Genomic DNA, 26,935 nt, shown 5'->3' on the forward strand with positions numbered 1-26,935 from the left:
GGCCTAATTAAAAGTAAGAATTAATGGAGAATGGAGGATTCAGAGAGAGCAAGCAGAGAAAGCACAGGAGGAGGGAGGAGAGAGATTTGTTGGTTCAAATTTGTACTTTTTCTCTATTATTCAAATGAGCAGTCTGCATCTTTTCTAAAAATGCAGAGACAAATTTAGCGTCCTGCACAAAGTAGACTTTAACTCTCTCTGAGGATTCTCCACGAGGATCATCCCTTAAACCAAAATTACCCCCTGACTTCATCTTCCGCAAGATTTATGGCGGATAGCTGGTGGCGGAATATGTGCCACTGAAATTTTTCAACGTCTGGGTGAAAACACTCAGCAAAAGTTCTTTAAAGCAAAAAAATGTTCTTGTTAGTTTCACACTATACTGTCGCCAATCAGATGAATGCGTAGTGTTCTGTGTCTGATAAACGGGCAAATTGGATATTGCATCAGCACAAATCCAGGCGCAAGAACCGATGGTGAATGAACGTGATGGATATCAGGGATTATGCGATCCTCCCGGGTGGACTGTAGGTCATCGTCTTACCTGTGACATCTGCAGCCATGAGGCCCTCAGCCCTGATGACCTTAACCTGCACCATGCCAACATCTTTCAGGTTGTGCAGCGACCTCCAAAGGCTCTGAAACATCACAGCGACAGGGTGAAAGGACAAAGAGGACAGCAAATTAGCACTGAAGCAAAAGGCAGGTCAATAGCCTGACATTTCATTAAAGGAGGAAAGGGTAGAATATGTCCTTTACTGATCTTCATTTGAAAATGTGGAGTTGGCATTTACAGTCAAGCCTAACATAGAACAAATGGCTGAATTTAATTCTGCAATATAGCTGCACTTGGCTCTTTGAAATGCTTCCTAACTTTGTGCTCTTCACATGAAAATGAACTTGAAAGAAAGATCCGATTTGACAAAATGTTATTTACAAACAATTATTCGTGATTAGAAGTAAATCCATGATCATGAAATGTTAGACTAAAAGTATCATAGAAAATAGTAAACCTAAATCAATATAATCAAGAAGACCTATGTACATTTATTGTTAAAAAAGTAATAAATTATTGGGCTTTGGTGAATATTTTTTTTGCGAGTACTAACTAGACATATCATGGTTAGTAAACGAAGTCAGGTCAAACACGTCTGACAGTTAACAGCATAGTTAAGAAGGAAACATAAAATGACCTGCAGAGAAGTCATAGATCCCTGTGACTGTCTCCAATGAGAGCTGCTATACTGCACATTCAAGGTTTCAATAACCAGAAAATACAGGATTGTATGCAAGCCAGGCTGTAAATCAGATGAATTTACGAAGAATCCTGTGGAGATCAACGCGTTGGCCATGAGACACAAGCAGACTTGCAGGATCATAAAGTCATGCTTTTGTTCGTACCAAAATACTCAGGTATAAACACATGCATAGAAAACCTATACTGAAGCCAAATTGAGTAGCATGTCAGTGTGTCTTAAAAGCAGAGAGGAAATGCACTTCACTTCAATTTATTTCTCTCTCTCCCTCTCGTTCTCTTTCTCTTTCTCTCTCTCTCTCTGGCAATAACCCCTTCCATCCCCACAGGAGTAATTATAATTTAAATTGCAGAGTCAGGGCCAGGCTACAGACTTAATTCATTATTACCAACTCTGTCAGACTCTGCCTGTTTCCAGCGATATCATTGTCCAAAAGCTCTCTAAAGGAGATGAGAGGGGAGAGTGTGTGAAAGAAAGAAACGGGAAGAGAGAGAGAGAGAGAGAGAGAGAGAGAGAGAGAGAGAGAGAGAGAGAGAGACTGTCGATTTTAAGGCTCGATTGGTCTGGAGATATCACTGCTTGTTGTGATTATTGGGGAACAGCCAAGAAAAGAGGCAGAGGGAGAAAAGGGTAAGAAAGAGGGCATGGGTGAGGCAACAGGGGAAAGATGAGGGAAAATTAATGGGGGACTGGTTCATGTGTTGGAGTTCAAATAGCAGAACATTGCATGATGTAAAAAAAAAAAAAAAATCCAACTAAAGGTTGCAGATCAAACATCAATACTATGAACTTGAATCTTGAATTGTTCTTGAATTTTTTTTTTAACTACATATGTATTATTATTTGTTTCTTTGTCTGTTTGTCATTTTGTCAAATACAAACTTAATTTCAATGAATAACTGCTCATGACTATAAATATTTCTTCTCTCTCGCGCGTTTGGATGTTTACCATTTGAAAAGTTTTCGCACCAATGGTTTCTATATTAATGTAAAAAAACAACAATTGCATTTAGAAATGAAATAAAATGACTTGCTAAATGTATGGATATAGCAATTTTGTGCACCCCCTCAACCACTTCATTTCTCTTTATCCCTTCCTCCCACCATATAGGCTCCCTGAGGGAACAGTTAGAGTTCAGCCTCAATCCATGACTGGTAGAGAGAGCCCACCCATCCTCCACAAGGATTCAAATTCTCATCAGAAAGACAGACAGCAGTGGATGGACGGGACAGACAGGTAGAGAAAAAAAGGGAGATGAAAAGAGGCCAAGAACTGCAACCGCCCAACCCCCCCCCAATTTATGTCTCAACAAACCCCCCATAAGGATGCAGGTGGAGTGACGGGGATAAGGAGGAGATGAAAAGAGGAGACGGACAGAAGCGAAAAGAGAAATATGGAAGGATAGAGTTGGCTTTCATAAGACAAACTCCGGTCTTGTCTATGACTGACATCTTGTCACTGTGACGTCTCCTTCCCGTCCCTGTCACACTCCACCACCACATAAACACACAAATGAATCAGCGCATAGGCTTCTGACTCACTGTCATCTTTGCAGCATGTCACCTTTCATCACCACTGCATAACATTTCACACACACACACACACACACACACACACACACACACACACACACACACACACACACACACACACACACACACACACACACACACACACACACACACACACACACACACACACACACACACACACACACACACACACACACACACACACAGTCTGTCCAGCAGGCTTTCAGGAAGGGCAATGTTCGATCAGATGCTCAAAAACAAACCAAATGGAAACAACGTCCTTGTCCTCATTGAATTCGAACTCCAGTCTGTCAAGATTTCTTGTTATGATTGCTTTCTGAAGGTCCCACACTACAGAGCAGCACCCACTTCCTGTCCATATTTTTCTGCTCCGGCTTCACCTCACAGCAGTGCACCAGAGTGGGTGGGAGAGGTACTGCAGGTGTGTGTGACTGCACAGTACAACACACGGGGTGGGTGGTGAAGTGCCACCACTTCAGCGGAGGTCATCACGTCCTCCTTCTCTCATCCACCCATCTCGTGGCCACCTCAGGCCCATTAAGAGCCATTAGTGTGTGTGCTCCTTTGCCATCATAATGCATAAATCTCTTTCTCTCCTTTTCCCTCTCTTCCCCCCCCCCCGTCCCCTCTCTACTTCTGGGAAACAGTAATTAGGGATGAAGGAAAGGTTACAGCGAGCAATAGAACATCTAAGGCAGTTGTGAGTTAGTGTATTGCACCATGTTGCATATACTTCTGCTGTAAGGTGCATTCAAAGTAGCTCGTGGGGGCAAATCTTGTACACTCGTCAACACGTATGCATGCGGTAAAATATGTACACAGAGGCCTGATGCATACATACACGCGCGCACACACACAGACACACACACACACAGACAGACACACACACACACACACACACACACACACACACACACACACACACACACACACACACACACACACACACACACACACACACACACACACACACACACACACACACACACACACACACACACACACACACACACACACACACACACACACACACACACACACACACAGAAAGTCATCACAATGCAGAGCAGCTCGAATGAGGCACACATTAATGAGCTCGGTGCTAGCAGATCCCAGCACTCAGGTGTCTGTTATCGGTTTTCATCAATTGCTACAGATTGAAATGGGGGACAAAACACCTGCCAAATTCTGCAGTGACCTCACTGTGACCATTTCAGGTGTGGTTTATGTAAAGCTTGTCTGCTTGTATGCAAAGGGCATTTGTAGGACTGACAATAAAATGTATATAAAATGAAGACTGGATGGTTTTCTTAGGAAGTTTGTTCTTTAAAGTTGGCTGACCATGCATGTATACATGTTTTGAGCATTATCTTCATTCTGTCTTGCTATATTGCAGCAAAAGTAATCTTGTGACTGCTTAAAGTGGACCCAACATCAGACAGTAATAGTCTCCGCTGCATTTAAGTCCTCAATGCAGGCATCCGCTCTCTGGAGCCATGATGAATTATATTCTTTCACCTACTCTACCACTTTATTTGATAGCAAACACTGATTGATACCATTTTTGCATGTATGTGTGCACTTGTCTTGGTGAATGCTTCAGACGACCTTGTGCTGGGCTGCTGATTTTTAAGCTGATAATACCAGTAAATAAAAATGTGCCTACACATCCACCTACACATGCGGAGCAGATTAGCAGGCTTTGAACAGCACTGTTATGTATTAGTGCTGGCACTTGGTCATACTAGTGCTTTTGATAAGGTACATCTGCATTAAATTCTCCAACTGAAAGACTGCCAGTCGAGGGTAAAGGGAATATGTTAATAGGTAGGGACCATTCAAGACGTCAAATCGACCTCACTGTGCCCCTCCATCTGCAAACCCCCACCTTCCTCCCCCCTCTATCTCTCCATCCCTTCATCTAACAGGAGGGCCAAAGCAGCGACAGACAAAGAATCGAGGTTGCTGAGAGAGTGGGACAGAAATGGGGACTGCGGGCGAGAGAAGGAGGCAGGAAAAGAGGTAGGTGAAGGAAGTAAAATGTGTCGCCTTCAGTCGAGCAGAAAAACGGGGTCTGCACAAGTTGTGAGAGAGGTGAAATAGCTTTTTCTTTTCATTTTACACGCCTTCCCTTCCCAGTGCAACCCTCACCCTGTACCTCTCGCCCCCTATTACACACATTCACTCAAACACACAAACACACACACACACACTCGCTCACTGTCCCCGCCTTCGTTTTGTGACAGTCAGGAGAGGCACAGCATATTTGTGTCTCAGTCCTAGAGCTCCCCCCTCTGATTTCGGTCTGTTTCTGCAGCACGAAGCAAAGCGGTCGACCTCCTGTGGCTAGCCAATAAGCACCGCTATGGTTATGTAGGTCGTGCCACCGATGTTCGACCACCAGAGCTTATGCACACATTAAAACACTCAAACACCCACCAGCTGGGAAGTACCACTATGGTGAAATATCTTATCATCTCACAAACACACACGGCCCCTTGTTGTATACGAGTCAAAGACACATATAAGGTACGGTTAATAACAGAAACAGATATAACCAAATGGACCCATAAAGGCAAAGGCACCAGCAACACCTCAAGTGAGATTAATGGAGGAAGTGACTGAATAAACAAATTGTGTTTAGTTTGTTTCTTTTCCAAGATTTAAATTAAAATGAAGAAAATATACATCTAAAAGTCATGGCTACTGAATTGAGTTACAATACTTCCCAAGGCATAGGGGAAAAGAGTCGCACATAAACACTATCCGTGTATCAAATCTATTGAAGTGCATGAAAGTGTTGTAGTAAAAGGAGAGAGGACAACAGGGTGTGAAGGGTTAATTCAGTTAAGACAAAGACATGAAAACACTGTGACAAGTGAAGGGCCCTAGGAGCAGATGGGGCATTCGGGCTCGCTTTTCTCTCTCTTATACTCATTCCACATCAAGCAATCTTAATGACAGCTGATGAATAAGCGAGAGGATTTTGCATTGAAGGAGCCAAGACCAAATGATTTCATCATAAATGTAAACAGCCACAAGGCAACTCTGGGTTGTAACTGCAAAATACTGCTTGTGGGAAGATCATGACATTTATTCCAAACAACTTAAAAAAAAAAAAAAGATTTTTTTTTTTAACCACTGCTCACTCCTTTCATGAACTCTTGATCTTGACTGCATCTTCAACTCCTGTGCTCTCTGCAGCCTCTCTTTTAAACCACAACTGTGCCTTTCACCCCCATCAGTTTGCAAAACTAGGAATCTATGACTATCTGTTTACTCACTGTTAAAAAAGGCAAACATGCCTTTCACAAGACTCATACATGAAAAACACACCAAACTAGAAGCTGATCCCAGCTGACCGTGAGTGAAAGGATAGTGAATGAACAGGCAACCATGTTTTCACAAAGACTCCATCCACCACGTTCCTCTGGTTTCTGAGAGCAAGTTCTGCCTTTATGCCTTTATGCAGAACTGTAGAGTAATATCTGTCCCTCAGCTCAGGGTCACTGAACGCTGTCCACAGGGGAGAACCAGACCCATTAAAAACAGGTAATATGAAATATGATGAAAAGACGGTCACAACTAACTTGCATATATGCCAAGGTTAAACCTTGCAGATACCAAGCTGGATAAATAGACCACAAGAAAACTACTGCAAAAAAACCACAAAAAAAACCAAGACCTCATACAATAAGATAGAGGTTTGAGGTTTGCGTCTTTGCCCATGTGTTTGGAGCTTGCATTCACTTTCAACAGGTAGGTCAGCTTTCTCAAACAATTGAAATACATGCTGGTGACTGTACATTTTCACCAGTAGTGAATTTATTTTCTGTGTGTACCTCAAGACCCTTGTAGGCAGTGACAGGCTCCAGCCCCCCTTATCCTCACAGATAAAGCAAGTGATGGATGGACGAATGGGGGATGATAGTGCAGTTAAGATCACAGGGTTTTGCAATGTAATGAGCTCTTTATGAAGTGTTTCAGTTAGATTTTATATGTGTTTAAAGTTTCTTTGTTGTTGTTTTTTTATTGAACACAATATAATATTAAACTCGAAGCAAGGATGACTATCGATTACAACATTACTCACATATCTCTGCGTGATCTGGCGCCTCTCATGCGGGTCATCTAGCATGTTGACCGACAGGTCTGAGATAGAAACGGCAGCGGAGGCAGTGAGCGTAACCAACAGCACCAGCACACCTTCGCCTTCATCGAGTGGCACCTCCAACTTGTGTGTGTGCTCTTTGCTAAGAAGCGACAGGTCAATGGTACACCTAAAATGAAGATTTAACAGTGAAAGAGAATAACATAAAGAACAGCGGTTTTTGTTTACTGACATGTGCAGGCACAGTTCTAATCCCCAGAGAATGTCTGCAAAATTAACAACTAACGTAATACAGAATTTGGACTTACTTTTAAAGTGTTTACTTTCTTGTTTTGTCTCATCATAAATATTTTAACATCCAAGAATACACTGCTCTGCACACACATAGCAATTAATACAGTCTAACAACATTGCCCATACCACATGCAGTTCATACTCAACTGGACGTAACTGGGCCAAAGCCAGAACACTTAATACCTTTTAGTAGACACTTGAGAGCATCTTAGCTTGAATAAATTGATTTTCTGGCAGGTTCTTGATATATCTAAGCTTGATATTGAGGCAGGCCAATGGTAATTACTGGACCTGGGTGAAACAGTTCAAACACCGGTGTTTAAATTTCCTTGGGATTGCTCGATTATGAAAAAAACCTCTGCTTGAACATGAATGAATCCAGACAAAGTGCAAACACTGCAAATATGGGCATATTATAGCTTTTCTTAAAGGACTAACTGCCCTGTTTCAATACGCCTGTATAGACTGGTAAAAATCACTGTACCTCCCCATGAAATCATCCTTTTTGACAGCATCTTTGTCCCAGACTGTGATGTCCACGTAGCCTCCCTGCTCATCATACAAGTGAAAATCAAACTGTTCTCTCCATTGAGGGTTCAAGGTCTTAGGAATTGTCTGGATAAATCACAAAAGCAAATATATGCATCTTAGTTGTTTGTTTGAGGCAAGTGTGTGTTGCATAATGAACAAACTCATGTGCATCACACAACTTCATTTTTCAAATTCATTACACATTAACTGAAACAATTCAAGCCGTTTTGTGTTCTTCTGCATGAATTGAGCGTATAAGACATGCAAATCAAATACAGTAAATCGACAATTAATAGTGTAATTTTTCAATCAATTAAGAATGCTTGAATTTTTTTAAAGTTACACATCTTTAAATAATTAATAATCATACTGAGTTGCATCTAGTAATGGTTTAGAAAAAGAAAGTTGCTTTATATGATGTCAAAACCAAACAATATAAACATAATGTGTGACTCGAAGTATTAAATGTTGGTTTATTGCCGGGACAAGAATAGAAAAGAACAAAAATAGACTGTCCGCAAACACATGTGAATGAAACGTTTTGGTTGATACTCTCTCAAGAAAAATTTAAATAATGAATTAAATTGATTGTAAATCAGAGCTGTGAAATGGGAAAGGTCACAAGCTGAATGTTCATGATCACTTTTACTGTCAATCTGATTGAATTTATTCTGTTCACATCAATACTGAAGAATGCATGAAGCATATAATCCAATTCGGTCAATCCCGTGATGCTTTGCATAGTGGAGCCCAACAATATTGAAGATGAATTCATGAACTAGACTAATAAAGCTTGCAGTGTTTCTTTTAGAATTCCTTTTTAACACTGAAACACCGAAGAAACTTTCTCTTTGTTTAGAGTTTGATCCAAAATACAATGTGGCAGTATAAAGGGTCATTTTATACAGGTTTTCAACAATTTCACATGGGTCTCATTGGTCCAAAAACATTGTATTCAAAGTTTATCGTCCCAAATCCCAAATCCCAAATGTCTGTGTGAGCTGGACTGGCTCCACCCATACATGCCCATCTTAGGAATAGGAGGAAGTAATTTCTCTCGTGGTGCCATGTGCCAGAGCAGAGCTGCCTAACTGTGGAAGGGTCAAAGGGAGGGGCTACCTTGATTGGGATTGGCTAAACCCCCAATGATGCTATATAGGTTTTATTTTCTGATTGGCTTGCTGAAGCACACTTTTTAAAAAATCAAACAAACCAGAGGGAGAGAGTCTTTCTTCACTTCTGGGGCGCCATTCACCAGGTTTGGGGACACCATTACAAAGTGGAGTTTGCATAATATAAACCCTATAAGTGACAAGGCTTCAACAGTAAAAAGCAATTGGAATCAGACAGGGCCATTTCTAATGATATGGAGGTGCTTTCATGTTCATTTTAAAACAAACGAAAACTCTGTGTGGTCATGATGTGGTTAAAAAAAGAAGAATTGAACAGATGGGCATTTACCTTGCTCTTGTACTTTTGGTGACCCATCCGGAATTTGACATAAGGGTCGCTGAATCCGTTGTCATCCATTGGCTGCAGGCCACGACCCTCTATCAGGCTGATGCTGACTATACCCCGCCACAGCTGGGATTTTCTGTGCACATCTGACAGTCGCATGCTTTGGTACTGCAGCAGGCGGACAAACAACCCCACACACACACACACACACGCACACACGCACATCCAAAAAAACATTTACACAAACATTTGTACATATGCAGGCAAGTACACAAACACACACTGAATAAACACAAAGACAGTGTGCATTAATTAATTGAGAGAGGAAAAAAGTAAATGAAGGCTTGTTTACACTTCACACATTGTCTACCAGAACGAAAAATACAAACAAAACAATGGGGCATTTAGATAACACAGATAAGAGCAGGCAAAATACCCACAATACCAAATATACACAAAAAATGTGAACTGAGTTTACACCTGCTTTCAGATGGTGTGCCAGAAATATTCAAATAGATCACCAAGTCAAACAAAAGCAATATAAAACTTCTTGGGAACATCAAAACTGATATGCCCTCCACCTTGGTGCAAAAACACCAAGCATGTTAGAGTTAAATGAAATTCTTTATAGTTGGCACAGAATTGTGTATCATTCTACACCAGTCTGTTGTTATATACAGCTTCCAGATATTATGAAAGTAAACAAATAAAAAGGAGAGAAGTATTTTACCTTCTCTAAAAACAGGCTACCATTGAGATACGCTTACATTGTGCCTCTGTACTTTTTCTTCAGTCCATGTGGTTACGCCATAGATTTGACAGCTCTGCAAATTCAGACTGATTCCTCTTTGTGTGTTTTTGGACCTTATTTTTCCTCAGCAATTTTTCAGCACTTAAAGGCCTATTTAACCTCTCTTTGAATCATGTCAGTATCCTTCATGAAAACAAAGAGTAGGGTATTTATTTGTCAAACAAATACACGTCCTCCTCCTCCTCCTCCTCCTCTAGCTCAGCCTTCCTCTCTGCTCCTTCCTCGTTAGGGGAAATTTATTAGCATACTTTTTGTTTTGCGGGTGAATTTCATTAAACTCTGAACAAACCCTGCCTCGCAAGCGCAGGCCTTTGATCTGGAGATGGAGCCTCTTAATTTCCATTCTCCAGACATTAAACAATGCGAATAGCTCCCCGCAATAAAGAAAACCTCCCATACAGCAACTCCCACATCTTTCAATTCTCCCATCTACTTGCTACCAACACACTGTATGCTAATGATGAGAGGTCAGCATTATGTCCTACTAGAGTAAAAAACGTTTTTTTTCCTTGTTTCCTTGCTGTAGTTGCTATATATTTCTGGTTGCAGACAACCATGGGCTATTTGGATTGAGGATTCTTAATTCCACTGTGAGAGCACAGCAGGATAGAAATCACACACAAAGATAGTCAGAGGCTTAAAGTCTTATAAGACTCACGGGGAGAGTTTAAGAACTAATACTGCCTTGCACGTGGTTCAACTTTTGTCTGCCCTTTGGAAGAAGAAAAACATCTGAAGTGTCACAATAAGCATTTTTCCCAGTGGTAAACTTCGGGAGACCTGCATTTAACATGCCGCTGACTTCCAATTATCATTTGGAAATACTTCTAAAAGTTTGCATGTTCTATAGCGGGTTAAACAGCCATATATGCTTCATTAAAAAGGGGAGTGGTGGCGTAAAAATAACCATCTCCTGAATGCAGTAGAGCACAGAGGCAGGGAGGCGCTCTGGAGCAGTGCCTTTTTTGGTCGGGTAGCACAGTAACTAGTTAGTTAGTGTTTGAGCTAATTCCCGAGTCACAGGCGGGGTGGCCCAGTTTGGAGGCTTCAAAGGCTTGGTTTGGGGAGGCACGATACAGCAGGACGTCTGCCCAGCTCCAACCAAGCACACTTCAAATGTGTATGTCTCTCTGTGGAGATCAAACTTTTCACTGTTAGTTGGGGAAAGGATTCTGTGCCTCTAGGTGTGATTCACAGTTTGACTTCAGTAAAACCGAGCTTCCAGATACAGCCTGTATCCTGTTCAGTGACAGGGTACCTTAGCACAAGAGAAACCTGAGCAAACAAAGCTGTGAAGATACTCCATTTCAAGCACACATTGGTTTCTGATACTGATTCTGCTGTATTTGGCAGAAAAACAAAGTGTGTGCTTCATGCATGTGCCAGTAGGAAGAAGCAAACCTCGACCAGCATGCGTTCTGTTTAACCTGACAGCCAGCAACAATCACAAAAAAGTAAATCAAAACATAGCAATCTCTTGTGTGCAGCAGGATGGAAACTCAAATAAGATGAAAATCATAGATTGGTACTTGATTTGAAGGGATCTAGGAGTGCTAAAATCAACAAACCTTGTATTTAAATACTGATTTTACAGCACTCCTTTAAAACCCTTAAATACAAATAAGAGGCTTTATTTTCTCTCACAACAGCTGCAATACACCATACTACTAATGTGGAGGAAGCAGAAACAGTGCAGGTTTGGGTTAGCTTAACCAAGTTAACCCTAACCAAGCTGAGCAAAAGATCAGAAAAACTTAGGCTACATTCACAAGGCAGACTCACGTGTCCAGAATCTGACCTCTTTGTGTATATGTGACCCATACTGATTTTTCTAAGGCGGTCTGAACAGCACTAATAAAAAATTTTTCGAATCGAATCTGGACTAGTCGTACATGGTCATTACTGGGATACATAGGCTATGTGATATCTTTTAGAGCCCCTCAGTCTAAATGGCTGTGACTCATTTCATCCAATCTTTACATCATTTAAGCATCGGAATTTTGTGTCAGAGGTTTTCGTCTATCTTTTATATTGCTTTATCCACGGCAGAGTCACAGGGCACTGGAGTTAATGGCACACGATGCCAACTCGGCTCGGTTCTGGACGTTGGGAGAACACCAGTGTACCGAGTGATACCCCACATGTTCACAGCGCCAAATCTGTGTTGTTATTTTTCATCTTTGTGATCCTTTTTTTATTTTATCAAGCGATCATGCATAATTAAGCAATAGGACCTGCAGTGTGAACGTAGCCTGTGACATTTGAACATGCAGCATTTTTTAATTATTGTTGAAAATATAGTTGCCGTTATTATTACATCAAAGTATTGTCCACATTTTGATGTAATAATGAGCCATATAGACCCTCTCTCATTTGAAAGAATTTCATAGTTCTAATAATAATGACTTACTATCATTCTTGATAGCTATAAACTGTGACATGTCAGCACAAATTTTCAGCAGGATCACTTGAATTCGACTTTACATCCCCCTCAGATGAAGACAAAAACTGGTGGTATATTGCAGCTTGTGGAAAAATAACTTGGGGATGAAAATTAAAGAACATTACAAAAAAGAAAAGGCCAATACCACTGTGAAAAGGGGGAGAGGGGAGAAAGAAGGGAAAGTGCCAGGGAGACTCCATCCATGTACCGGGACACCAGTGAAGAAGGAAAGGTGAGGTGCAGTGCAGTTGGCAGTGGCGTTACAGTGACAGTCAGAAGTTTGGGGAGTTTCATGCTGTTTTAGTTTACCTTACTAGATCGTTTCCAGTTCCTTCTCAAAAGCATAGTCTGTAAATGAGACAAAGCGGTTACAGAACGCCCCCCACGGTCTCCCCCTAAGGCTGAAGAGTCAGAGGTTAAAGGGCAGAGAGTGAAGTTCAGACATTCGCCCTGGCCTGGTGCAGGGGGGGGTTTAGATGAGGAGGGTGGGACAGTTACCATCATGCAAGTTAGGTAAGTGCAGGGAGTGTGTGAGTACTGCAACTTGTCATGTGGCGCTATGAAGTAATTAAGAAGTGCAAACATGCATTGACACACAAACATACACAGATATAAATGTATATGCATGGTGTATAAAGTAGATCCAATTTCTGCATTTCCTTTTTCCTTTTTGTACTGGCTTCTATTGTCTACCTATTTCCAGTCCTAATACCAAACAATACCAGCAATAACAATTATTCAGTTTACTTGGTTTGCACCTTGTTCTTTGGAGACAGGAATGGAGAATCACCTTGAAAACCCCTTAAAATCTATACAATGTACAGAAAAGCATATGTATTTTGTACTGAAGAATGTGCTCAGAAATGTCATCTGAGCACATGAAGGTCTTTCAATGAACTTTGGCCTTATTCGTGTTGATGAAAAAACATGAATCTCTTACAAATAAATGTAGGCATTGATTGTACATAACAGAAAAATAATCATGTGAAATAAGTATTCACAAGTAAATACACACAATTCCCTTGAGTGAATCCAGCCTCATGAATGTGAAAACAAACTATGTGAAACAGACCATTATACACAGTAACTGCTGATGTTGTTTACTTTATCTTACACTTCCATACCAGTAGATGGCAACAGAGAGGCTGTACTGATATAACCTTGTACTCATTTCCTTCACAGTTGGAGAAATCCAAAATGATGCTTAACCTAAATAGAGTTTATTTGTTCTGTCAAGTGTGGACTTTCTGAACTACAGGACTAAATAAGCAGCAGAATGAAGACATCAGATCAAAAGGAATAAAATATTTCCCCCATGACTCTGCCTTGTTTCGAATCGAGTATGCAGGGGTCCAATTAACCAAACAAATAATTGAACAGAAATAAATGCAACTCTGAAACATGGAGCATGTCCACAGAGGCACAAGTCGACATAATTAGGAGAGAAGATCCAGTGCTCTTTGAACATGTAACTTTTCTACACAACATATTAATTACACTTGTGTTTATGCATATGTATTTTGCTGAGTTGAAGAGTTTCCAGCAACCAGGGGTGAATGAAGCCAGCACATTCCACTTCAGCGCTGCTTCTCTGGGCCTCTGATGTTTGGAGGCACAGTTTACAGAAAACTAACACAATTAATGAACATAACATTTAACACTACAACTTAGAACTGTAATGTACTTCTTTGGTTGGTAAATGAAAATATGTTACTTATCTTCAGACTTTAGAACGTACTACACTGCAACATATTACACATCTAGATATTCTTTTCAGTGTGTGGCCTTGGAGCAACGCAGCTCAAATGTGAAGGTCCACTACAATAAGGAGAATTTGCAGTGTACACACAACATAAAAGGAACAAATGAACAATGTAAGAAAAAAGGAAAAAAAGTTTGAATAGATTCCTTACGGCATCCCTAATGTCTCCTTCCTTTGGTGACAGAGTAACAGCGAGCTCCAGGGTGCCCAGGTTATGCTCGGGGTACTGTGGATCCTTCAGGTCCAGTGTGACATCCAGTGTCCTATGTTAAATCAGGATCATAATAAAATCTGTTAAGTTACCACTGCACATTTATATTCATATTGGCCAACACATGGTGCTTTGGTTGTCTCTGACAGAAAAGACCAGCAGGAAGGTCAGTGAGAAAATAATGAACTCAATTAAATTTAGCAGACACAATGATTGTATGAAAAGTTGTTGTTGGTTTTTTTTTTTTCAAACTCCCAAAAGGCACTCTTGCATTGGCTGAGTGAAATGTTGGTTTTAATCATCCATCAGGTACACCTGTGCGAGCACCTCCTGCTATGACATGCCAGCGTGTCCCCTGTGAAAAGAGTCCATTGCGTCTGCTGGCTGACCGTGGCACTCACTGCCTCGTAGGACTCTTCAAAACAAAAGTGGAGTCTTCATCAGTGTTCCGCTAACACCTGTGCTTTTCTGACTAAACCAGATCCAAATGTCTGCTGGGAAAAGTGCTGGTACCTACTTCCACTTGACGAGGGATGAAACACAGCATGGTCACTACGATCACAAGGTTGATAAAAATACACTTTTTAAAACTCCAGCATTTGTACTGGGGAGTTCGACATCCTGTGATGGAAGGCACAAAAGACTGTGAGCAGCAGGAGACTAGAGAGCTGCAGGGTGGTGTAAAAAGCCTTTCTGTGGGGAGTTTGCATGTTCTCCCTGTGCTTATGTATGTTTTTTCTGTTTTCCCATCCACAGTCCAAAAACCTGCGTTTGAGGCTAAAGTACAGACCTCGATTGCTAGAAATGTGGATTATGTTTTTTAGTTTAGATATACTACACAAACCAAACAATAATATTATTTCCAATTCTGACATCTGCAGCTCACAGCTTAAGAACATCTAAGATTTTCCAACATTGAAAAAAAGTATTTGTCACCCAGAAAAGTCAAACTTGAGACGAAAATGTTCATTGATGCATTCAATAATAGTTTGGGCCTTGTGTTCTGCATCCTGTCACCCTCGCATCAGTTTTACATTTTGGTTTCATCCCAGAGTTTGAAAATACAAAAATATTGTTGTTTACATTGGACCCACAGCAAATGAATTATATCTTTTGACAGACGCTTGTTAGAGGCGACAGACGCATTTACAACATTCATTATGTTGGGGACTTTACATTTTTTCAAAACTGAATGTAATCAATGTCTTGATGTAATACAGACAGAATTACATCAATACATTGATTACATTCAGTTTTACTGGAAAAAAACGTGGTAAATCTCAAGTTTACCGCTTACCAAGATATTGATTGTAATCATAATACATAAAGAGCGATATACTCATTTACGGCATGGCATATTTAGAGGTGCGTTGTTTAAGTGCGCAATTTTGAACAGCAAGCTCTAGTGAAAATGAATTCATGAAGTAGTGAATGGAAGTACCCTGGACTGCCACTGGAGGGAGGCAAAAGATTATATTTGATCAAAAAGACTGCATTAGCACAAGACAGCATAATGTGGTTTAGGAAACTAAACTCAATGTTTGATTTATTTCTTTTTTTTTATCTTGACAGACCAGCTGCTATAAATGTTCACATATTGTAACTCAAAAACAAAACTACGACCTAAGAAGAAACGAAACAGTTTGCTTCTTGAGAGTGTCAGTGGAATGCAAGGATGTAAGGAATAAAATGAGGAGGGAAAAAAAGATAAGAGACCTCTGATGCTCCAGTGATTCCAGATAGAGGTACGCTGAGCCCATGAAATCATCTTGAAGTCCAAAGTCATAGTCAAATACCTACAAAGGGACAATATCCAGTAAACGTCATTGGGACATTTGCATAAATAGCCCATACCTACTAAGATTTCACATACATACATACATACATACATACATACATACATACATACATACATACATACATACATACATACATACATACATACATATTCCAAGACATGTATTTAATGTGAGAGCCAATTGACAGATGAAGTTCAGAACTTCCTCACTGTACCTTGACATATAGTGGTTCCCTCAGGGTTTCCACCAGGAAGCTTACTCTCTCGTCCCAAACTGGGTTGAGGTTTTTGTGGATGGTCTTGCTTCTGAACACCTCCTTGCCTGCCAACTTAAACTTCACATATGGATCACTGGTCCCTGAGCAGAAAGAAAGCACAGATGACAATCATAAATATTGTTAAAGAGCAAAGGAAGAAAATTGCTATAGTCATATTATATTTTCAATTAATGAAATGATTCTATGATTTGAACTGTGATATAATATATGCAGAAATAAAGATCAGGAGCATTCAAATCATTTCAATGTGCACATATTGCATGGTACAGTTATATGTTAATATCAAGATGAAATTAATTTGTATTTTCCTATTAAACTATGTTGATCTCAGGACGATGATCCGAGAACAGACAGACCAAAAGAGCGACTCGGGCACTGGACGTGACTCCTTTTTGTTGAGTCATATGATCAATAGTAGTTGGTCAACGTTGTATAAAATGCCTCTGTTTAAACACTAGATGGAGCCACTATCCCATGTTTTGATCGTTACAGAGTGCACAAAGTGCACTGTGTGCATTATACATAATAACAATATGACATGTAATGCAGACAAACGGTTCGGCAATAAAGTTTGCTTAAAATTGTAATATTCGTATTTAAATACCATCAAATAGTTTCATAGTCATGGAAAGGCATGACAGCTAAAGACAAAGTGAGACATAAATAAATCACCATAGAGTTAAAGATTGATTAGATGAATGTGAAGAGGATCATGCAGGAGGTATTCTAATTAATTTTGTGTCATGTTTCACTGTGCATCACAGGTGGATTGTGTCCTCTCAAACCCACATGTTCAGATGCTGGCTACACTAAGGATAAATTGAAAGGCAGAGGACCGGTGACTGGAATGTAAAGTATATTGAATATACATGTCCAATTCAGATTCTGCAGTCATTGCTGTTTGTTCCAGCTTCCTGCCAAATGGGGGTTCCTGAGATGGTTGTTTCTTCACATACAGCTTCAGATAATTTACAAGAAACAGGCTTGATTACAGAGGTTTACCGTTTATATATTGTGCATATTTTTTACATACAGAATACACAGGGGTGCATACTGTCCATCAATGTTGCAGGTCGTGAATATGTATGTAAAGATTTGTAGCACTGCAGTGCAGTGCGATGTAAATATAGGCAATGACGGCACTATACAGAGATTGATTGATATAGAAACTGTGGGTGAAATCAGTTGGTGGGAAACTCACTTGTAAACAAATTACACAGCAATGTAAGAGGTGCTGCACAACCTCTGCAGAGTATTTGTCGATTTAGCAACTTCACAGTTGTGAAAAATAAATACATTTTAATTCAAACAATTTTATCACCAGTGTAGTGAAGAAATGAAGAGAAATAGGTGAATAGAATAGAATAGAATAGAATACCTTCATTATCATTATACATTGTATAACAAAATTGGAGAGCTGCTCCTCTCAGTGCAAAAGAACAAAATGCAACATGCCAAAATACTATAGAATAAAGATTTTTTAGAAATACTTACCTAAGTTAATAATGGTACTATATATGTAATTTTCACTATATAATGTACATGGAGGGAGTACTAAGTGGGCCAAACTGAGTGTACACTTTATGTACATTTACGAGCCCATTGCAGAGCAAGAAGATAATAGCTCACCAATCCTTCTGCATCCCACTTTACAGAGCTTGGTAAAGCAATGTCTGCTCTTGAGGAGGTAGATAGAGAGAAAAAAAAACCCAACCTCTCAATAAAGAGGGGGCGACTTTGACAGGCTGAGAGGTTTATGGAATCTACTCTTGCAATCATTTCTACTAGCATCTTTCTTATGTCATCTTCCCTCTTTTTCTGTCCCTAACCTTTTCTATATATTTGACAGAAATTGTTTCTTCTTTATAAAACATACTTTGTTGTATAATTATTACTTGACATTTTGTATATTGCATACTCTGAGCTCTCTTTTTTAATTCATTATTGCTTTTCCAAAAGGTTATCTCACATCCCCTGTCAAAGAGTCTTTCTGTGGACATTTTGATTAAGTTAAATGGAGCGTGACGAGAAAAAGCTGCCACATTGTAAAGTTTCTTGAGGCCCATCTGTGATCAGGTGTACTGGGCTACATACATAAAATGCAATTGCTCTGACCACCTGTAATGACGTAGAAGGAGTTTTCAGTGAAATGAGATCCGGGTGTGACTTGAGTGAACTTGTCTCGAATCAGTGTCTGGATATCATCCAATGTGACCAAAGCCATTACCAGGCAAACAGCAAGGGAGGGAAGGAATTATCACAAAGCATTTTCTCTTCTCTCACGCACACACGCACGCACGCATGTACACGCACGCATGCGCACGCACGCACGCACGCACGCACGCACGCACGCACGCACGCACGCACGCACGCACGCACGCACGCACGCACGCACGCACGCACGCACGCACGCACGCACGCACGCACACACACACACACACACACACACACACACACACACACACACACACACACACACACACACACACACACACACACACAAATAATCTTTTCCACTTGTATCGACCGATCCATCTATAAAGCTTCCCGCTTAATTGAACTCAGCGTCGCTGGGAATGTTCCCTGCTGACTACGACTGAAGGCAGAGTCGAACCTGGACAAAGGAGTCACAGACTGACCTCAAACATGCTTTTCCACTGTGGGTCGAAACCAAACATCTTGTGTTGACAACAGATCAAGAGGCCAGAAGTGAGACAGACAAAAATCACAAAATTCAAGAAAGATTGCACAGTCAACACCAGCCAAGCTTCTGAAGTGCTGCCGGTGAAAAAACGCAGAAAAGAGGGGCAGACAATAAGCGCTCAATGGGTACAGATGCACACATCATTTCAAGGGAGAGTCTCTATTATCAGTAAGATAATAACAGCAAATATTAGACTGCAAAAAAAGTGATGGTATTAACGATTATTAGAAGTGCAGGATCATAACAGTAAATATATCATTATATGTCATTTCAGTGAATTATGTGATGTCACTACAAAAAGCAAGTAATTACATGCACCTTTATATACCATTTATATTGTATAATGAATGAAACTGCGGCCAACCCTAATAGAGCTGGAATCACATGTTTCAGTTGCATAAAAACTGCTGAGTATTTGCTGCCAGTGAGATTCAATGAGAAAGCAACAAACAAAATATTTACCAGCACAAGCCTGCTGGGGAACATTGGAGCAGAGCTGCTGGAAACACACAGTCACACACACTTAAAGTATGTGTCCAAACCACATCACGACCAAAAAGCCAGTAATCTCTACTGTGCAACCACTCGGTGTCTTTATGTCACTCTGACTCTGTCTCCCATTGGGTCGATATTCCCCAGGTGCACACCACTGACTCGGCCTCTGCATCCCACAGTGCCAGCTTTATGGGGCCATAAACCCTCGCAGGCTGAAGAGAGTGAAATGGAGAAAGCTGGAGCTGTAGGTGGGTGATGGCTGAATATGAGTGAGTGGGGGGGTACGGCACAGATGAGGAATCGGAGACGAGCTATGTGTGACATTCACATCCAACTTGTAAAAAGACTTCACACAATTAAGGGAAGTCCATGAAAAGAAGTAGACTATATATCCCAAAACAGGGCTATTGAATGGAGAGGTCAATAAGCTATAGGTATTGTAAGATCAATAAGCTTGAGAGGCGTGAGTAGTGACTGATGTGCATGTCTAAAATCATAAGAAGGCTTCAAGTCGGCAGGTTTAATAGATGTGAGCATTTGTCGAGCTTGCAGCCAGAAGACCATGAAATAGAAGACATGGTTGAGGAGAGTCTGGACCATAAAAGCAAAATGCGTCACATGCTGATAAACATGGTAAAGGTAAAAAGGTTTTGAAGTGGATTCATTGGAAAGTGATTTTTTTTCTACAGTTTAGAAATATATGATGAGAGTGAAAAACCAAAAAGCACGATTTAAAAGATATTTAACCATGTACCTTTGTTTTAAAGATGCGTGTCAAGAGTGCACAAACCTGCAAAATGTTGTCTCTCGATTTCCCTCGTGGGGATATTTTGTACAGTCTCAAAGGTTTGAATTCATATGAAAAAAACATCAGGTCCATTCTTTCAGCTTTGCATGTTGAGATGTCTCAACCTGACTTCACATGTAGATAATCTCACTGGTCCAGGCAACATTAGATTTTCTCCATGTTGTTGTGTCCTACAGTCCAAAGAATGCTCGTATCTGGAACAAAACTCTAATGTAAGCCATTTCTTTGTTCAGGGTTTCCCTTTAGTCCTGATCTACAGACGAATGTGTGACTTAGTGAACAACTACACTTTAACATAGTTGTACATTGTTGAGCAGATGTCTTTAAACACCTGCTGGACAAAGCTGAAGGTGTCCTCTATCCTCTATAGGTCCATCCTGAACGATGACTCTCACTTTCTCCATGATGTCCCGGTCAACCGCAGGAGCCCATTCAGCATCGTATGGTTGTGGGGAGCTGGAGCTGATTATACCCTAGACAGTCATCAGTCCATCACACAGCGAACACAAAGAGACACACAACTGCACATCTTCGGATCTATGAGCGATCGGCACTCACTAATCAATCGAATGAATTTACATAAACTGGGAGGAAGTCAGATCACTACATGCAACTACATGCAAAGGAAGAAGATCCAAACAAAAACAGTGCTGATGTTGCCTTGTGTAATGACCACAGTCTCAGTCACTCTCAAACTTTAATGCTGCAGGCTCAGATCAGTGGATCAGCTAAGGTCAAATGATTCAACTGGAGAGAGAAGTGTGTTTGTGAGCACAGAGGGGACAAAGATCCACAAAAACAAAGCCTATCCAGCCGTAATGGGCTGTGCTGCGGACGCAGAGACAGAATTGTGTATTCCATTTTATGTCTACATGCCTTTCAACAGCATGAAGAGCCCAAGAAACACCTAAATAGTATATGTTAAAGAGGGGCCAAGTTTTCTTGATATTATGTTGTTAATCTATTTTGTGTTTTGCACTAATGACACTGAAAACAGTGTAACACTAGAAAAACTAGTTCATGGGAAGGTGCAGCAGTGTGGAGATCACGTAAATGTCCATGGTCGCAGTCGATTGTTGCAGTTCCATGTCAGTGATGGAGATGAAGGTTCCACTGACACAGATACCATCAAAGTGACTGTTTTTCTAACCAGTTGTTATTAATATCATCAGCGACACAAAAGCCACTTTGTGGTGGTTGTATTTTATTGAAGTGTGTAAGGATCAGGAATAAAAATGTGTTTGCATTAGATGCCATTCCAAGAATTGAAACGAGAATTATTTAATACTCGTATCAGCAGCCATTTTCAACAAGTACACATATTAAGGTCTACCTCCCTATAAAACAATTTTTTGAAAACGTTATTTTGGGCTGTCCACAAATGATGCACTCTGAAGGACAACCATCTGTTAATCAAAGGAAGTCGGGGCCCAGACTGTCATTTCCAACCGCGCTATAGAGACACATCTAAAAGCCTATGATAGACCTTTTTGATATTTTCGATAGGGGAGAGCGGTCAGGTACCAGAGGGCATAATACACCACACATTTATCTCTCCTGAACACCAAATGGGGCAGTGACCATCCCCATGTCTTTCTCCCAGTAAACCACATGAACATTTCAAAAAAGCCCCATCAAAAGGAACATTTTGTGATACAAGCACTACCCCCCACAAATAAAAAATCTTTCTATCTATCTCTTCTATCAACTCCTGTAATCCTTTTCTAAATTGCACAGACTTTATTCATCCCGCTACTGGAAAGGTGGAACATCTCAACAGGAAATGTTTAGGGGTAATTGGAAAAAGAAAAAAGAAAGAAACATGCTTGCTAATTAAAAGGGTTATTCAAAACTACAGTAAATATGAAGTTCGGATACTGAAAGATTAAATATCTCAACCAAACAATGCTTGCATTTTGACTGACAGTGATAAGTTTATGGAGCTATCATCAAAGAAGATTAGTAAAATGTCCCAAAATCAAACTTTAACCTTGTATTGGTCAACTGTGCATAGTGGGTAACTTCGACATCTCTTTGTTTGGCTCTTATTTTCATTCCAAGATATGGAAAAAGTTTATTGCTATGACCACTCTCACAGTATCTGCATATATAGTTGAAATACTGTATTTATATCGTGTTTTTCTCATTTTATCCACTGATCACAAATTCAAATGAGCTATCAAGGTAAAATAACACTCAACTGGTAAAAAGCTGTAAGACCACCTCTGGTCATCCCAGCCATTCACCAACAAAAAAGTAACTACTGAAACTACTAATTTATTCCCCAAACCATTTGTTCTACGTTACAACTAATCCCACTTAAAGTAGGAACGTTTGAACTTGCCTTTATGAGACTCACCTCTGGCTTCCTGAATTGCTTTGTTTTATTAGGCCTCCCCTCCCCAGCTTCCACTTGATTTCTTTTAGTAGTTACTGAGAGCAAAGTTTTGGCCTTGATATATTTTCACATTAGCATTTGACAGCTTGCTCACTCAGTCTTTTAGAAGCCAAATTTTCCTCACAGTGCAATGAATATATGAATTGCAACATCAGCGAGGCAGACAGGGTACAGCATCCCACATTATCTACTCTCACATTATGAACTGGCAGACTGTTTACTCTTCCAAATGTGGGACTTTCCTCAGGGCACCACTGAGATGAGATGTGTAACATGATGAGGCATCTGAGGCGCAGCAGAGTGGTGCAGCGGTTCAGCACAATCACCTCACAGCAAGCATGTATACATGTGAATGTGGAATGATCAATTTCTCCGAGACATTTGAATGCTCTCCCGTCACGTGGGTTTTCTCCAACTAATTCCCACAGCCAACATGAATGCATAAATGCCAGTTTAATCGATGGCTCCATACTCGCCGTGGGCTTGAAAGTGTGCTTGGATGATTGACTGTGTCTCTGCAGTAGTCATGTGATGGATTTGTAAATAATAGTCAGTCGATTACGCGTTCATTATGAAAAGAGAAGACTTGAGAAGTATCAGATGTAGCTGTGATAAAGCCGTCAGCATAACGGCAGTAAGAAATTACACACAAGTTAATCAAAGTCCAATTTTTCCATTTAAATGCCAGCACAGCACTGGAAGTTTACGAAAGGCCAAGTGCATGCAAGGGCTTGTTCAAAAATCCCCCGGGCAAACTCATCAACAATAATTGAGGATTCATTTATTTCACATGGGGGACAGACTCATGGACAGAGGTGAGCGACTATGTGCCTGTGTATGTGTCGGTGTAATTAACATGTGAGACTGAAGCCTCTCTAAAGTACCGCTATGCTCCTGATTTTTGTTTCCAGCTCACAGGAGAGAAGACGACATGCAGGCCCATCGCTGCACAAAGCTTCACATAAACTCTAAAATACATATTCACATCTCATTCACTTCAAGGGTCACATTAAATTGCATTTTGCACAGATATTAACCATAAATTCAAAACACATCCTCACTTTAAAGTCTGGACTGTTTCTAATATGTGGACCTTTTCATAATCACTTTTTCATAATCTCTTTTTCATAATCAGTGCCCCACAGATTTTGTGCAATCTCTTCCTGGTCTTGTGCACAGAGACATGCTTGCATGCACATGGTCAATGATCAGTCCAGTTTGTTCTGAGAGGCAGCACAACTTTGACAGTAAATGTCAAAGATAAGGGTCTGTCCTTGGAGAGATTTAGGTGACTCTTGTCTGTCTGAAACAGTCAGGCAGAGAGCAGTCATCTGTGACATGTACGCTTTGGAGCTGGAAACCTCTGCTGTAGATAAAGTGGGATAATATCAGGTCAAGGCTAGTTTTAAGTTTTGAAACTGTAATGCATAAATAAGCTCACTCTTTTGATTACGGGTTAATAAATGGCGATTGTTTTTGGCTCCCGGGTGAAAAGACTCTGTCTTTCTATGTGGATTCGCTCTGATGTGTAGAACAATTCATTATTCTACTTCCCCCTTTTTCATTATCAATCTGTAGATACTCATTATACATTTATGATCAATAACTTTTTCTGTCAGTACAGGGCAGAAAAATGGTTCTGAATTATTAATTGATAATAAATGAGCAGATAATTATATTTCAAAAGAAGACAGTGTCATATAACCCTCTAAAAATAAGTATAAAAATCTAAATCGTGTTCTTACTGGGAGGATTTGCATTGAAGCAGTACACCATATCAGAATTGTTTCTTTGAAATTATTCTGATATTACCTTTCAATTTTTCACACACAATAAATCTCAAAAGCATGAAAATCCACAGAGAAAAGCCAGCAGTGGGAGTTGCAGAATCATGCTTTGAATTACAATAGAAAACTGTTTTCTTCAGGATGATCCACGGAAATGGATAATCTGTGAAAAAAGATCTGACACTTTTTGGCATCTTCAATTCCAAAACAAACTGAGTATAAAAGAAAAACACATATTAAAAACATATATGCATAATTCATGTTCATCATTCAAGTTGGTGTGAAATGAGCACAAATAAAACCTTAACCTGAGCAACATAAAGTAATTTAACAACAGCGTTGCCAACTCTGATATCTTAGCATTTAACATGCTGCACATCTGTTTCTACATTAGTCGTGGTGCCTCTGAGCAAACTACAGATCTGCTTGATTGTTTTGCTTTCCTGTTTGTCTATTGTCTTTTCCCTGACTGCAGTCAAGGTATGCTGAGCAGTGATATTCTGCAGTGACAGATAATTATTCAAATGTCTGCACCATCTGGTTTTCATTGTCTTATCCCAAATGTCGCAAGACGCATGTGGTCAAACAACAATTCATCATGTTGTTGAATACTATTTCAATAATGCATGATATCCACCTTTGCTGAAAATCTGTTGGTGGAAGAACAAAAAACAACTTTAACAAACCACTAGAGCAGAAATACCTGCTGAGACTCGGCTTCTTGTGGGAATTTCTGGATTCTGAAATTTAGCGCGGGAAACATTCACTCTATACATAAACATTCACATTCCCTCTCAATACTGTATCTTGCATCAAAAAAAAAAACACACTTACCAGCATGAAGAAACAAAATATAGATGTGATAAACTCAAATAGTATACTTAGTTGCATGTAATTGGTGGCAAACCTGCCCTAAAGAAGTCAATTATAATAAGCATAAATAGCAATATTATGAATTGAATTTAGCTTTAAAGAATTAAAGCATCAATTTTATGGTTCAGTTGAATGAGATTATTGTTAATCAGATTTCGTTTAATCTATTGTAATTATGCTTTTCTATCATGTACAAATGCCCTCATTTTGCCTTCCATATTAAGTGTGTCAAGTATATTTAGACAATATAAAGAAGTTATTCCCAGTAAGTCGTTTAATAAAATACAAAGCAAAGTATTTGTGAAGGAGCTGTTTTTGCAAAGTACTCCAGAGATGGCTACATGCTGAACTTGGAGAAAAATGTTCAAAAAACAACAAACAAGTCTTGGAGAATAAATGTGCTTAAATGCAAGTGAATAGTGCAGCTTTGCTTGTCTTCTGCCTTCCTGGCAGTAGCAGTAAGACAAGACCATCTACATTTTGCAAAGACACATGCTTCATTATCTCTCCACGAATGTCTCCAACATGAGTTAAAGGTATTTTGCATGAAGATAAGGAAAAGAATCCAGACCCAAAATACCTTCAGCACTGACCTATTCATTCTGCAGTTTTGGTTGGGAATCACCGCATAACGGGCGCACAGAGCCGGAGGTCATGTACACAGTCGACCAACACATTGCTGCTGCCATAATGAACCACAGCAAGGAGGAAGTGCACTGATGCTTGTCATGAGATGTGACAACAGTGGAGAAGACAAATGCACTGAAGTTAGCCATAAAACCATTCATTGTGCCTGAACTGCAAACCTGGAACCAGTTCACACCTTGATGGTCAGGCTGCAGATGGTGTGTGTGTGTGTGTGTGTGTGTGTGTGTGTGTGTGTGTGTGTGTGTGTGTGTGTGTGTGTGTGTGTGTGTGTGTGTGTGTGTGTGTGTGTGTGTGTGTGTGTGTGTGTGTGTGTGTGTGTGTGTGTGTGTGTGTGTGTGTGCGTGTGTGTATGTGTGTGTATTTGTGTGTATTTGTGTGTGTGGGTGAGGTCCAGCTCTACTTTTTCAGTGTCAAGATTGAAGGATGGTTGCGGCTCTGGGGGTTTCCCATTACCTATAACGCAATCTGCTAAGGAGGATGTGCTGGCTAAGGCTGCAAGGACAGGGCACTCCATCATGGGATAGTGGCATATGGTGTGAGAACCTGCCTCATCGCAATTACACATAATCACACGCTCTTTGCCTCTCAGGAGGTGCTGTACTTTATCCTGAGCAGAGTTTACTTCCCTGTCTTCCATTAAAGTTTACCCAAAATAACCCCTCACTAATGTGAAATATGATCTGGTTGCAATTATAATCCAAAAGTGTGATATGAT

At 40.2% G+C, this 26,935-nt stretch overlaps 1 protein-coding gene across 1 annotated transcript in view; it reads right to left on the bottom strand.

The window, feature by feature from the left end:
• The window catches only part of mctp1a (multiple C2 domains, transmembrane 1a), a gene marked incomplete at both ends in the record, with an annotated part of 129,304 nt that overhangs the window by 52,119 nt on the left and 50,250 nt on the right, over positions 1-26,935 (bottom strand). The window contains 8 exons of the mRNA XM_080499348.1: positions 545-638; positions 6,904-7,090; positions 7,700-7,830; positions 9,208-9,372; positions 12,768-12,806; positions 14,372-14,483; positions 16,148-16,227; positions 16,445-16,587. Coding sequence (XP_080355474.1) covers positions 545-638; positions 6,904-7,090; positions 7,700-7,830; positions 9,208-9,372; positions 12,768-12,806; positions 14,372-14,483; positions 16,148-16,227; positions 16,445-16,587 — 951 coding nt within the window. The remainder of the gene's footprint in view (positions 1-544; positions 639-6,903; positions 7,091-7,699; positions 7,831-9,207; positions 9,373-12,767; positions 12,807-14,371; positions 14,484-16,147; positions 16,228-16,444; positions 16,588-26,935) is intronic.

Source organism: Blennius ocellaris (assembly GCF_963422515.1).
Source record: "Blennius ocellaris genome assembly, chromosome: 7".
Taxonomy (NCBI): Eukaryota; Metazoa; Chordata; class Actinopteri; order Blenniiformes; family Blenniidae; genus Blennius; species Blennius ocellaris.